Source organism: Pseudopodoces humilis, chromosome 1 (genome assembly GCF_049639895.1).
Source record: "Pseudopodoces humilis isolate 2021_Gansu_Grassland_sample_001 chromosome 1, ASM4963989v1, whole genome shotgun sequence".
NCBI lineage: Eukaryota > Metazoa > Chordata > Aves > Passeriformes > Paridae > Pseudopodoces > Pseudopodoces humilis.
In genome coordinates this window covers 146,846,649-146,861,112 of record NC_142200.1, presented here as the reverse complement: position 1 = coordinate 146,861,112, position 14,464 = coordinate 146,846,649, and the positions used below count along the sequence as shown (strand labels likewise).

General features: G+C 39.1%; 1 protein-coding gene across 1 annotated transcript in view; it reads left to right on the top strand.

Annotated features, from left to right (window-relative positions):
• Positions 1-12,139, top strand: part of LOC102107374 (sodium channel protein type 5 subunit alpha) — a 215,099-nt gene extending 202,960 nt beyond the window's left edge. The window contains exons 24-28 of the mRNA XM_088057681.1: positions 2,646-2,699; positions 4,232-4,369; positions 4,805-4,909; positions 5,403-5,673; positions 7,344-12,139. Coding sequence (XP_087913807.1) covers positions 2,646-2,699; positions 4,232-4,369; positions 4,805-4,909; positions 5,403-5,673; positions 7,344-8,578 — 1,803 coding nt within the window. The 3' untranslated portion in view covers positions 8,579-12,139. The remainder of the gene's footprint in view (positions 1-2,645; positions 2,700-4,231; positions 4,370-4,804; positions 4,910-5,402; positions 5,674-7,343) is intronic.
• Positions 12,140-14,464: the final 2,325 nt, after the last annotated feature.

Genomic DNA, 14,464 nt, shown 5'->3' with positions numbered 1-14,464 from the left:
AGGAAAAGAAAAAGAAAAAGAAAAAGAAAAAGAAAAAGAAAAAGAAAAGAAAAAGAAAAAGAAAAAGAAAAAGAAAAAGAAAAAGAAAAAGAAAAAGAAAAAGAAAAAAAGAAAAAAGAAAAAGAAAAAAGAAAAAAAGAAAAAGAAAAAGAAAAAGAAAAAGAAAAGAAAAGAAAAAAAAAGAAAAAGAAAAAGAAATAGAAAAAGAAAAAGAAAAAGAAAAAGAAAAAGAAAAAGAAAAAGAAAAAGAAAAAGAAAAAGAAAAAGAAAAAGAAAAAGAAAAAGAAAAAGAAAAAGAAAAAGAAAAAGAAAAAGAAAAAGAAAAAAAAAAAGAAAAAGAAAAAGAAAAAGAAAAAGAAAAAGGAGAAAAAAAAAAAGAGAATTAAAGCCCAACAGCTCACAGATTTAAAGACTTTCTCTACTTCAAGGTACCATTTGTTCTGAGGGCAGCCAGTGCCATCCCACCTATCCTCCTCCCCACTAATTTGCTGCATTGCAGCTCTAACCACCAGTGAAATAATGAAATGTAATCCCATCCCAGGATGAGTTTATCGGTAGATAATCTCATCACATGACAGTTTCAGTAGAAAATGGTGTTTCTCTGGATAGCTTCCAGGCAGGATAATATCACAAACACTCCCATGAAGATTTTGTCACTTCCTTATCCAGAGTGCAAGTGGTTACTAATTCCAGATAAATAATTTCTTTTCTCAGTGTTATATTTCTTTCATTCTCAGTATCTTTTACCCTCTGCAGCTGAAGTGTCCAGTGAAGCTTTCCAGATGTCCCACAGAATTTTAATTCTCTTGCTTCTCGACAACTGGGAGAGACAGAAAATCACAGCACTTCATTCTCTTAATATTTATTTTTGTCAGATCACTTCATCATCCTGTATCACTAAAAAACCACTGTGCCTTGCAGCAGAGTCGCTGGTGTCTGTGGTACACATTGAGGAGTAAAATAGCTGCTGAAGAGAAAAGATTTCCTGCCAAGTGGGAGAAAAGTACAGGCTAAGATCATATCATTTTGTGCCACAGGGAAAGGATTTCTTGTTTCATCCCAGCCACCCTTCCTGAACAGCACTTTGAGCTGAAAGCTCTAACGGCACCAGAAAGGCTTTCATCAGATTAGAAAGAGAACGGCAAAAAAGGAAAATATTAGAATATTTAGGGAGTATCAGCATGACAGGTTCAAATAATTATTTGTTTTGATAAAACTGCTGATCCTTCCTGTAGATACTTCTCATCTAAAGTGGTTTTTAACACACAGCACCATGGAAGAGATTTTCCAAAGGGTTCTGATTTGGGGGAGAGAGTTAATCTCTTTCAAGCAGTAGATAAGAAGAGGTGCAATCTTTCAAACACTATTTTATATATACTTTCATGAGAAATATCATTCATCTCTTGTGCATTTTCCTTTGGCTTGGTAGCATTCAGAAGAAATTGGGAAGGCAGCATTACCTCCAGGAGTTAATATAATAATAGAGATCTCTAAAACCGCTGAATGTACCCACCTCAGCCCAGCTGCCTGGGTTTCTCTTGGTAACTTCAGGTTAAATTCCTACTGGCATTATCTGGAATTGTATGCCTACACAACAGGGGAAAATTAAGTGTCAGTAGGATGCAAAAAAAAATATTAGGTGTGGGTCTTACATGCATGCCAGTGTAAATCTGATGAAATTAATAAATCTAAAAATGTTTCATTATCTGCTCATGCTGACTTAGGTCAGGGTAGGTCTAAATAGGTCAGAAGTCAAATGAGAAACGACTCTAGAGAGCCCAGATAAAGGCAGTGGGGCTTAGGCCAGAGTCAGACCTAATGCCAGGTGTGCTTGGCATCAGGCTGTGCCTAGTAAGAGTCATATATTGAGATCAAAGAGCCATGGCTTTGCTACAGAATAATAAAAAATCCCTTCCCTGTGTTTCTCCTAGGAGTGCTGTCGCTGCCCTTCTGCATTGAACATTCCAATAAGAGACATTGGCTTCAGTGGAATCTTTTATTTAAACAATTATTAAAAAAAGAAAAAATAAAACCACTGACTTTGTAAAGCTGGATATAAAGACAATCTGAACAGTAAAGGAGATTGAGTTTCCAGGGCCAGGCTTACAGCAGGTGTTGATTGCCTTTGCTCCTTTCAAGTTAGCTGTGATTTATGCAGCTCCCTGGACTTTAATATTGTCGTGATTTGCCCAGGTTTAGAAGAGGGCAGAATCCAAGATTCAGCAGGATATGGATGGGATCCATCTCACTTGGTGCAAGGCCTGTGCAAGACAACATTCTTTAATGTTATGTCTAGTCATATCTCCTCATTACCTGAAATTTTTAAGGTCAGAACATCCAAAGATTTAATTGTTATGTTTTCTCTCCTTCTTAAAATCTGTTATCAAAGCCTTTCTTTTATCCCTGCAAGAGCAGAAAGTCAAAAATCAGAAATGAGAAAATCCAGGAGAGAACCATTCTGGAATGAATTTAAATATCTAAATGAACATAAACTCAAGGATACATATTAGATTGCAAGGCAGGCAAAGCATTAATTGTGAAGTACATGCTCAACATGGCATTTTGAAAGTTCATCACAGAGATGATAACATTTTGGGGTGTACTTTTTTAATACACTTATGTCTTATGTGGGATTTTTTTTTCAGGCCACATTTAAAGGCTGGATGGATATTATGTATGCAGCAGTGGATTCAAGAGAGGTAAGTCATCAAGGAAATTAATAATTTCCTTTTCCATTGCCTTTTACAGCACTGATGATGCTTAACAACAAGCACAACAAAATAAAATACATGCAAGGTGCCAGTCTCTGTCTTACTCCATCTGGGACAGCTGCAGTCCCTTGTTTGTAGCTGTACTGAAGCATGATAACCCTGAAATTAGAGTAAATGTGGCCCTTACTCCTGCACAACTGATTTACCTATTCCTACTGCAGAATTCCCAGCACACAGAGGCACCTCAAGAATGAGTCTGAGTCCACCAAAGACCTAAATTGTTGTCCATATTTCTTGCCCTCCGCCATTTACTGCCTTATTTTCCAACTTCTGATGATAACATGTCTTTAAAAGTGCTGGGTTTAAGTTTGAATTGCTCTGTGAGACAAATATTTAACCCTCCCTACACCTTCACTTTGAACAAGTGTCTTTTCTGGAGCCAGCAGCTCGTCTGGAGGAGTGTGGAGAAGCTCCTGGCAGACAAAGAGGGTGGTGTGAGTTCCAGCTCTGAGATGTGCTGGTGGCTGGTGACAGCTCAGTTCTTACCTGTGTCCTGCTCAGCTTTCAGGTTTCCATAAAAGCAAACAAACAAAAAAAGCATTTCCCTAGCTACACCATGTGTGGCTTGTTTATCTTTTTATTGAAAGACCTATAGTATTCTTTCCTTCTTTTAATTATGTTAGAGGAACAAGTTTACACTTATTGTTAATTTTTGAGGCAGCTGTCTGGAACTAGGAATTTGACGGGCTGAATTTAGGGCAAAAGTCCAGGCCTAAGGGGAGGAACAAGGAGTGGAAGAGCTCCATGGCACCACAGGAGCAGAGAAGTATCTTTGCATAACATAGCTCACAATGGTGATTTATTCTGGTACTACATGTGCACAGCTATCCTCCCTGCTGCTGAATGAAACTTATGGATTACCCACAAGAAAATATGGCATTTAGGGAATGCACCTTGTTTAGATACCAGGAGCTGATGGGGTAAATCTGAGCACTGTTGCCAAACAGTGGTGACTTGAGGTTATCAGGCTGTGTTGCTCAGTTCTTCAGCAATAGACCTTTTCCCATTCCACCCCTCATTAAAAGAAAATTGTACTTAAAAATACAGTGTACTTAAAAATACTGTGTTTTTCAGTAGGATTCAATTATACCACAATCATACTTCTGTTTTATTGTAAGCACCATTACTTCATGTACATTAGAATAATCAGGAAATTGATTCTTTTCCCCATCTGGGTTCAGACTGAGAACGTTTCGTAGGATTTATTCTGGAGTTGCACTTTCTGGAGCAGTGTGATTGCTGTGACAGTGTTGTGAAGTGTTGCTGAAATGACTGTGGCATTGCAGATGCCAGTGGTAAACTTCAGAGACCAAGGAGAGATGACTGCTGACAGGAGTTACAGTATTTTTCCCATATTTCATAACTTTTATTTCCAATGGACAGCTTTGTTTTGACTGCATCAATATTTTGATGTGTGCAGAGGTGGTGTCATTTTCACACTTTCCCTTTTCCCTTTGCAGTGCGAGGAGCAGCCTGAATGGGAATTTAATTTATACATGTACCTTTACTTTGTGATTTTCATCATCTTCGGGTCTTTCTTCACATTGAACCTCTTCATTGGTGTCATCATTGACAATTTTAACCAACAAAAGAAAAAGATAAGTAGAGCATATGCTACACATCATCTTGTGACTGCTGCAGGGACCAAGGCCAGGAACAGATTTATCAGCAATAGCTTTGCCACAGCAGCCTTGAGATCAGAAACCACCTTGCGGGATTTTTACAGCTGTAGCAGTCCCTAGTGTCTCTAGAGCATGAGCATCCTGAAAATATAGGATGGGGGACTCTATTCCCCACAGAATGCAGCAAAGCAGCTCAGGCAGAGGGGATCTCTGGCACAAAATTTGACACAGGGTCACAGACTGGCCTGGTGTCCTGTGTGCACAATCACCACCGTCCCCCTAAGCAGTCCAACCTGAAGAAAGCTACATTTAAAGGGAAATGAAAGTGAAGAGGATTCATGCTTGAGCTTTGGAAGGGGGCAGAGGCGAGCCCTCTTCATCAAAAGTGATAGTGTTGTTCTCACCCTATACTTAGGTGGCCAGGACATCTTCATGACGGAAGAGCAGAAAAAATATTATAATGCAATGAAAAAGCTGGGATCTAAGAAACCTCAAAAGCCAATCCCAAGGCCACTGGTAAGAATGGCATAATTCAGTTGAACTTTGTGTAATAGCTGAATGTTTATTTACTAGAATAAGCACCATTCAACACTCCAGTGTAGGAAGGTTTATTGCTCCCACATGAAAAGCACTTAATAATTACATGTTTTGATTTTGGATGATATTTGCAAGTCCAGTGGACTGTGGTACAAAATTCCCTCTGTTCTGCAGCATTGACTAACATTGCAATTTACATGTGCCATTTACATATGCCAGTGGCCACCTGCCTGTACTGAATAAATTCATGGCCAGAGTCCAGTCTTGCTTATAGTAGTTTCAAAAAGCATTAGGAGCAAATGGGTTTGAAAACTCCATCAAAAAAAACATTCATCATCACTTTTAAATTTATGAAGTTCCAATCAGATGCAATATATTGTCTGTTTTCCTCTACTTTCTGATAAATCAGGAGACAATTACATCATTTTTCCATGGCTGAAATTTCCCAACTAAACCTTATCCTTTCCCCCAGAACAAATACCAAGGTTTTATTTTCGATGTCGTCTCGAAACAAGCCTTCGATGTCTCCATCATGATTCTCATCTGCCTTAACATGGTTACCATGATGGTGGAAACAGATGACCAAAGTCAGGAAAAAGTGAACATCCTCCACAAAATCAACATGCTTTTTGTTGCCATCTTCACCGGGGAGTGCATCTTCAAAATGCTGGCTCTGCGACACTACTACTTCACCAACGGCTGGAACATTTTTGACTTTGTGGTTGTGATTCTGTCCATTGTAGGTAGGTGACCCTCGATTTCCACCCAGACTGCAATGTTAGAAAGGCAGAGGTAAAATTAATTGGCAAAGTTGAAGGGTTTGTGCAGTAATACATGCTTTCAACTCAGAGAGTTGAATCCTAAACACAATTTTAATATGTAATTATAACTAACATACCACTGGCTAACAGAAACTGGTTTGATCAGCAAAATTAGGTTTGTCAAACTCTACATTTAATGGTTCGTGGTGATAAACATGAGCTGTCCACCACATACACTTAATACCAGTTCTGCATAACAGCCAATGACAGAGAAGTAAAAAAGCCACATGAAAGTGGCACATATGGATTGCTATTGCTCTGCTATTTGCTTTTCATTACAAAAGTTTAAAATAGTCCTTCAGGGCAGGTTTGGGCAGTGAGTTTAACTTTTCTCAGCCTTGTCAGTGGAGCTCTGCACCTTCATACAGCCAAGGGATGAAACAGCAAGAAAGAGTTTTATTGTTAGCTTGGGCCATTTGTTGTTCTGCAGCCCCAAAAAAAGATGTATTTAGTTGCTAAAGAAATGCAGGTCAAATGAACCCAAAATCCTACCAAAAGAGTTTTCACTAAAGTTGGAAGTAGCAGCAACTGGAAGATGATCAACTGCTCCAGTGAGCAAAAGGAGCTCAGAAATTCAACTCTCCTAAAAAAATAAGTTTCCATTTTGAGGGAGGGAATAGGTGAATGAAAAAGTGTCATGTTAGGAAAACATCAGCTGATGCTCCTGCTACTCTGAACACCCTGTAGTGGACTGGGGAAGCTGCAAGATCCCAGTGCAGATCTCTGGTGCTCAGAGACCCACCTGTGCTTTGGGGGCATTGAACAGCCTGGATGTCACAGATTTGGGTCACCCAGGGAACGTCACTGCCACGCAGCTGTCACCAGAACCTTCAGGTCAGGTGCTGTGGATATGCCCACAGCACACAGTTAACCAGAGCTGTCATGCTGCTCACAGTGCTGTCCCATGATCAGCCAGGTTGTCTCAGTGCCAGAGGCCCTGGGCCATGCCACAGAGCCCTTTTCCTGCAGGAGACAGGCACTTAGCACAGCACAGTGCAGCTGGGAACTTGGCATTAGACTGTCTGGACCAAGTGCTCTGCTCCTGCAGGAAGAGTTTAATACAGAGGTGCAACCTCATTTCCTTGCTAGCAGAGCCTTAGCCCTTAATTCTCTCCCAGCCCATCAGGGAAACTGGAAAAATTTATCAGCAAACAACCAACCAAGTGGATACACAGTAGAAATCTGAACTGTTTTGGTCCAGCACACCAGCATTTCTGACTCATTATTTTACAGACAAAAATGTTGTCATATGAGACAAATTCTGACATCTGCACTCAAGACAAATTTCTCAGGTGGGTCATGGCCAAAAGCTGCAGTTATCTGTGTCTTGGCTTGATCTTGGTTTCTCATTACCAGCAGAAAAGCTTTCCCTTAAAAAAACAGCCACTACCATTCTTTGCTTACTCTCTCACAAGTTCTCATGGATTAAATGGGTGCGAAAAAGCAACAATGCCTTTCCCTTTATTGTGAGCCTTCCAATCTGGGCAACTTTCTATTTATTTTCTTAATAATCCTGACTGATTGCTTTAAAAGGAAAGCCTGGGGTTATTTCCCATGTACTAATTTGCTGTCTTTCTTTTTTCCTTTTCAAGGCACTGTACTTTCTGACATCATCCAGAAATATTTCTTCTCTCCCACACTCTTCAGAGTCATTCGTTTGGCTCGGATTGGCCGGATCCTGAGACTCATCCGGGGAGCCAAAGGAATTCGAACTCTGCTCTTTGCCTTAATGATGTCCCTACCTGCCCTGTTCAACATTGGCCTCTTGCTGTTTCTGGTCATGTTCATTTATGCCATTTTTGGCATGGCTAACTTTGCTTATGTGAAGAAGGAGTATGGGATTGATGACATGTTCAACTTCCAAACCTTTGCTAACAGCATGCTCTGTCTCTTCCAAATCACCACATCAGCTGGCTGGGATGGTCTTCTCAATCCTATTTTAAACACCGGACCACCGTATTGCGACCCAAACCTTCCCAATGCAAATGGTTCAAAGGGAGACTGCGGGAGCCCCGCTGTAGGGATTTTCTTCTTTGTTACGTATATCATTATATCATTTCTCATTGTTGTAAACATGTATATAGCCATTATTTTAGAGAACTTCAGTGTAGCCACTGAGGAAAGTACAGAGCCTCTAAGCGAGGATGATTTTGATATGTTCTATGAAATCTGGGAGAAGTTTGACCCCGAAGCCACTCAGTTTATTGAGTATTCTGCACTTTCAGACTTTGCAGACGCGCTGTCAGAACCTTTGCGCATAGCGAAACCAAACAAAATCAAACTCATAGCGATGGACCTGCCCATGGTCAGCGGAGACAGGATCCATTGCTTGGATATTTTGTTTGCTTTTACAAAAAGGGTGCTAGGAGAATCCGGAGAGATGGATGCCCTTAAAATACAGATGGAAGAGAAGTTCATGGCAGCGAATCCCTCTAAGATCTCCTACGAGCCGATTACAACCACTCTCAGGAGGAAGCAAGAGGAGGTCTCCGCCATCATCATCCAGAGGGCCTACAGGAGACATTTGTTCCGGCGCTCCATGAAGCAGGCATCCTACTTGTACCGGCACAGAACTTTGGAAAGCAGCATCCTGGAGGACGATGCGCCCGAGAAGGAAGGTCTCATTGCGTTCATGATGAACGAAAACTACGGCAGGCCAATAGACAAATCAGAAACTCTGTCCTCCACCTCTTTCCCTCCATCCTACGACAGCGTCACCAGAGGCACGAGTGAGAACCTCCAGCTGAAGATAACGGACCTGAGCAAAAGCGATGAGGCTATAGATTGTCTCCTCTCACCTGACAAGGATAAAGAATCAATTGTTTAAATGTTTGTTTAGAATGCTTTAAAACATTGTTTACAGAATGTAATGCTGTAACTACACAACGATTGAAGCAGCCTTCTTATTAAAAATTAGTTGCAAAAGAAACAGTGGAGTTTTTACCCTTAACTACAGGAGTCTAATAAGTCATATAACATTTGACCCTGCTCTTTTTGACTTGGCTCAATATTTATATTTATATATGCACAGGAAGATTCTCTGCAGGGTCATAGCTGTTATATCAATGGTGTGAATAAGAATAGGCTAGACTGTAAAACAGTAAACACAGTGTATATCTATCTACAGTTAAAGCCTGGCTGTATACATTCATTTAAGGTCTTACTCATATTAGTGTGTTTACTTATGGCAATGTATGACCTTGCATTCTAAAAAGAAAAAAAAAAATCACAGCTGCTGTAGCAAAATGTAACACTTACTGTATATGTTGTGAATGGTCTTTCATAAATTTATTATATTTGATATTTTTTTACTTAAAAAAAAAAAAAAGAAGTCTCTTTTTCCATGGAGATTAATAATCCTTACACTCTTCATGATGAACTCGAGTCAAGGTAATAGGAACTTGCGGGATCCCCATCGCTTGAAGAGGAAAATTGTTGCAAATTGAAGTATCAAATTAGCAACATTTAAACTGTTGATTACACTAAGCCCTCCCTCTTGGGACTTGCAACTGCACATCAGCAGAAACACACACACACTCACACAAAAAAAATAAAAATAACCAGAGAAGCAAATGATGTCAAAATAATGAGAGAAATGGCTTGTTCTTATCCTTCAGGAAACTAGACAAAAATGGATTCTGTTTGTAAAACTGTTAATAAAAGCACTAATTTTTTTAGTATGTTTCAAGAATCTGCTTTGAAATCCGCAATCAAACTCACCATAGAAGTAGCGCATCACGTTTGTGTGTAGTGATCCAAAGCACCATCTAGGCTGGCAAAGTTTCTGTTAAGGTAGTGGGATAGGTTACATTTTCCCCAGGAACACTGAGTTAAGCAGCCTTATTTGGAACTCTGTACATCAATATTACTCAAAAAAAAAAAAAATTACTAATACTATTAATAGTAATAAATCAATGCCAACTGGGCAGTGCAGAACAGCTGCAAGAGTGTGATCAAGAAGGTGGGAGGGGAATTACCTCTGGTTCTGTACACAAATGTTGAGGGTTTGAATCCTTTTTACTCAAGGTCCATCTTTCATTTTCTCAGATAGTACAGTTAGATTTCTGGGGAAGGACAAATAATACAGGAACTGATAAAAAAAATCTACTAGATAGTAGCTATATCCTCATTCCTGTAGGTAAAGTAATATTTACAGTTCATGTGTCCTTCAGCTTCAGGCCAAAGAAATGACAGTGGGGTGAAAGGTAGATGTGTGGCTGTAGAAAAGATTAGAGGTTTTTATGGGCTAACATAGATTATTATTTATTATCTTTCAGCCTCGATAGAATGTGAGAAACTATTTATGGAATATAGAGACATGTCCATCATTACAGACAAGTTCTTTCTTTTTCACCTTCTGACTGATTGTACTTGGGCTTGGTTGGACTTCATGGAAAATCCTGAGATTTCTGTAATGAGCCATTGCACTTTAAAGGAAGAGTAATTGTGCTTTTTCACCTTGGAGAAGCAAAGATATCAAGAATGTATTTAAGGTGTATTGTCATTAACATTTAGTTACATCCCAGGTTGTGAAGGAGTCAAAAAAACACATGGGGTTGGCAACAAGAATTAAAGCAACATGTTACAGTCAAGCTTATCTATGGCCATTGTTATCTGTCCTCTAAACAAGTCAGAATATGTATGACAACATGTCAAAAGGATGACAATGTATCTGTGTAAATATGGGCTAATATATTCTCTCCATTCATTGAGAGGTGTCTCAGGCTTCACTTGAGAGTGGTCTATTGGTTAATTCAGAGGATTTGCCATCAGGATTCCTGGGGTCTATTCCTGATTCTTACTACATGATTTTTAGGCAAATAATTTAACCTATCTGTGCCTCAGTTTACCCATCTGTAAAATGGGAATAATAATACTTACCTACCTCACAGGGGTGTTGTAAGACTTTCTGATTGCAAAGTGCTATAAGGGAATGAACCATACTATATAAGTATTATTATAATCATGCTCTCTTGCCCTTTTAACCCCATGTCTATGGTGTATAACATAGGGCTGTTCCTCTGGGCATTTTGTTGCCTTTAAATCTTGTATGTAATTAGATTCTAACTTAAGGGGACTACTCGTCATTCCTTGAAGTAAAAACATTCTTTATTCCTTCCCCCCCTCCCCACCCCTCACCTCCCCCAAAAACTCAGAATTGCTCAAGGCTTCTCAAATTAGAGAAACTTTATACAAATTCCCTGTGTATTTATGCTGTAATGTTATTCTGACTGTACATATCACCCAGAAAGAGTATGCGATTTTTATATTTATATGCATATATATATATATACACACACACACATACTTATATCTATACATATATATGTATCTTGTGAGTTTATAGAGTGGCTGACACTCAGAGGACACAACTTACTGATTAAAATGTTTTCTCCTCAATGGGATTTATCGATCATTAGCAACAAGCTGCTGCCTATAATGAAACTCTTTAATTAGAAAATAGTACATTAATTACTTGCTGAACAAGCATTTATTGGCTGACAACTTGCAAAATTATTTTCCTTTCAAAGCTTTAGAATTAAATAAAAAAAAAAAAAAAGAGGGAAAAACACTAAGGAAAAGGAACATTTCTCATGTGATTTCTTTTCACATATGATGTAAACTGTCTGAAACCCAAGGAAAACGCCAGCCTACACTCAGAAGTGAGTTGTTGGTTACGTTGCTTTAACAATATTTAATTATTTGCAACTTATATTAGACAATATTCAACTGCTGTTCTTATTAAGAGTCAGGCCCAGTAATGAATGGAATGTAAAGAGACAATTAGCTGGTCACTGATTTTATTAGAGAAGAGCCCTTCCTTTGGTCATTTCACCCCTGACTTGAACATTTTAGTGTCATTGCTGTGAAACCCTATATTACTGATGCAATTACAAATGGTTCTTTTACCCAAAACCTTTAAAACAAAATAATAATGCAAAAATATCGGAAAGAGGGTCTTAACTCTAGATGTTTACAGTGCAACTTTCTAAAAGTGAATTGTAAATTACTTTCAAAAACCTTTGTAACTGGAAGGTCGGCTTTCTATTGGGTTTTCTGTTGTTCTGTGGCGTATTTTAGGGATGAAGAGGGAATGGAATCTTTGTATGGTATGCAGAACTCCCCTCAAAAATGTCAAATAACCTCACTTGTAGATCTTTGTTACTGGAGATGCCGATCCGAATCGAGCCATGATAAAACCTCCCAGTGCAGTGATTTAGTTTAAGACACTGACTCAATAGTTGGCCCACACTGTCTATAAGCATGGTGAGTGCTACCATTTTTTTCTGTTGATTTGTTCAATAAAGGCTATCACATGAATCACTCAAGCTACAAAAAGAGCAAGGAAAATATCAGCCAATATCATAGGACATATTAAGCTGTTTGTACCTGGAAAAATTCAAGTTTATTATGTTTCTTTATTAAATAAATAAGGATAACAAATATTTCCTCTGCCTTTTTTTTTTTTTTTTTTTTTTTTTTTTGGTTACATTGTCAACATTTATGTTATTATTTCTCTTTTTCTACATATTTGTTTGGGAAATGCATGGTGACTTTTGCTAGGAGATTTGTTGATGAAAACCCCTCCAGTTCATCTTACATGGGAATGCAACCTACAAAGCATTAAAGGTTTGATCCAAAGCTCCTTGAAATCAGTGGAGAATTGCCGGCTACATCAGATTAATTCAAAGCAGATTCTAAAGTCTCTTTTCAAACAGAATCATTTATAGGATGAACCCAACATTGATATTTCAACCCATCCTGCCTAGTAGAATTAGCTGGAGGAAGAAAACTATTTTGAACTGCAATGAAAAAATTCAGTCAGACCTTTGAATTAGTTTAATAAAATCAGCTTACAATTATGTTTTATATTAACCTGGGGCAGTCTGACTTGTGGAGAAGACTTTTTTTTAATAAGCAGTTGCTAAAATATGTCATACAATAATTTAACATCTGAGTCAATGTGTAAAGAATGAATCTGTCTGAAATTCAAGAAGATATTTTTGGTCGGAAGGAGCAGTTTGCTGAAATGAGAATTCTCCATGGAGACGTGTCAGGTTAGTTATGGAAATTCCTGGTTAGAATTTGTGGTCAAAATTCCCATGTGGAGGAAGTTCAGTGTCATGATCCCCACTAGAAAGATTTTCACATCTAGATTTTTACCAGAATTGCCTAATTTCTACAGATGTGTTCCCATCACTGCTTTAGGGTACGGGACTCTCCTTATTTTCATGCAGGTCTTGGGAAAATTTCTGAAGGCTTTCAGATGTTTTAATTTTCAGGATGAAATTTTTTAAAATAACAAAATTTGCCAAAAGGATTTATTGTTTTCCAGGCCTAGAAAGGAACTTGGAGGACTGTCTCCTCAGAAAATGTGCATTTTTATACTTGTGGTTTTTTTTAAATTTGGAATTATTTAGGTTGGAATGAGCCTAAAAGATTACCTAGTTCCAAATCCCCCCTGCCATGGGCAGGGACACCTTCCACTGTTCCAGGTTGCTTCAAGCCTGGTCCAACCTGGTCTTGAACACTTCCAGGATAGAGCAGAAGTACTTTTCTGGAAAACCTGTTCCAGTGTCTCATCATCTTCACAATGAATAATTTCTTCCTAATATCCAATTGAAATCTACCCTCTTGTAGCTTAACTACATTAATAAGTAAAATTAAGCTGATTTTATAAAACAGCAGATCTATTAAATCAAACCTAGATGCAATCCATGAGGTTGGAATCAGGGCCTGCAATCTCTAGATTAATTTTGAGATTTTTTTTTTTCTTTAGTGGTTTCTGTTTCTTTTTACTTTTGATGCAAATTGTCTCATTAAATACCAAGATCACTTTGGAAAAAGTCTGTGTTAAGAGAGAGAATTAACAGCAGCACAGGCAACCCAGTCAGTTTTCTTAGGAAAAGCCACATATTAGTAATTTGCTTGAGATTGAAAGAGGCTTTTTAAACTCAGAAAACATTGCTGTAGGAAGGGGAGAAATAAAGAATAAATGCTGTGCAGTGCAAAGCCTCCTCTAAAGGACACCCATGTAGGATGGCAGTGTCGTGTTTCTGGCAGCAGAATGCATTCTTCTGCTGTGTGCCAGGGGTGTGGAGACTGGAGCAGAACTGGATTTATAACTGGAGAGAACAGACAGGAGCACAGCACACGGAGAGAAAGCACCGGACGCCTGCGGAGCGGCTGCTCCTTCATGTCAATTCTCCCGTTGAGCCGCGAAAGACCGGCCGTGCCGGGCGAAGAACAAACATGGAAATCCTTCTGAGTGTTTACATATTGCAAAGAAATAGCAGCCGTGTCAAAGGGAAAGCATGTGAAAGCAAATAGTCCTCGGGGAATAGCTATTGGCAGCCAGCAAAAAAATGTTTCGGAGTCAAACGTCACCGATAACCCCACGAGGGCTGGAGGTGTTGGGCTGCGGCGCAGGCATGGGTTTGTCAGCACCTCCGCCTGAGCTATTTTAGCCAGCTGACAAACAGGGCTTTGGGCAGCTCCTGGCCCACGTGCTTTTGCCATGGCAAAGTTTCTGAGAGCGCTGCTGCAGTTGTTATTCCCTGGAATCTCACTGCTTCGAGTTGGGTTGTGAGTCCCAGCTGGGTCAGAGCATCGGAGGTATTTTTTTTCCCTAGAAAATAACTGCAGTCCCAGAAACCAATATCCAGTTTAAACATCAGTAGAGTGGCTGAAATAATGAGGTTTTAATCCAAAA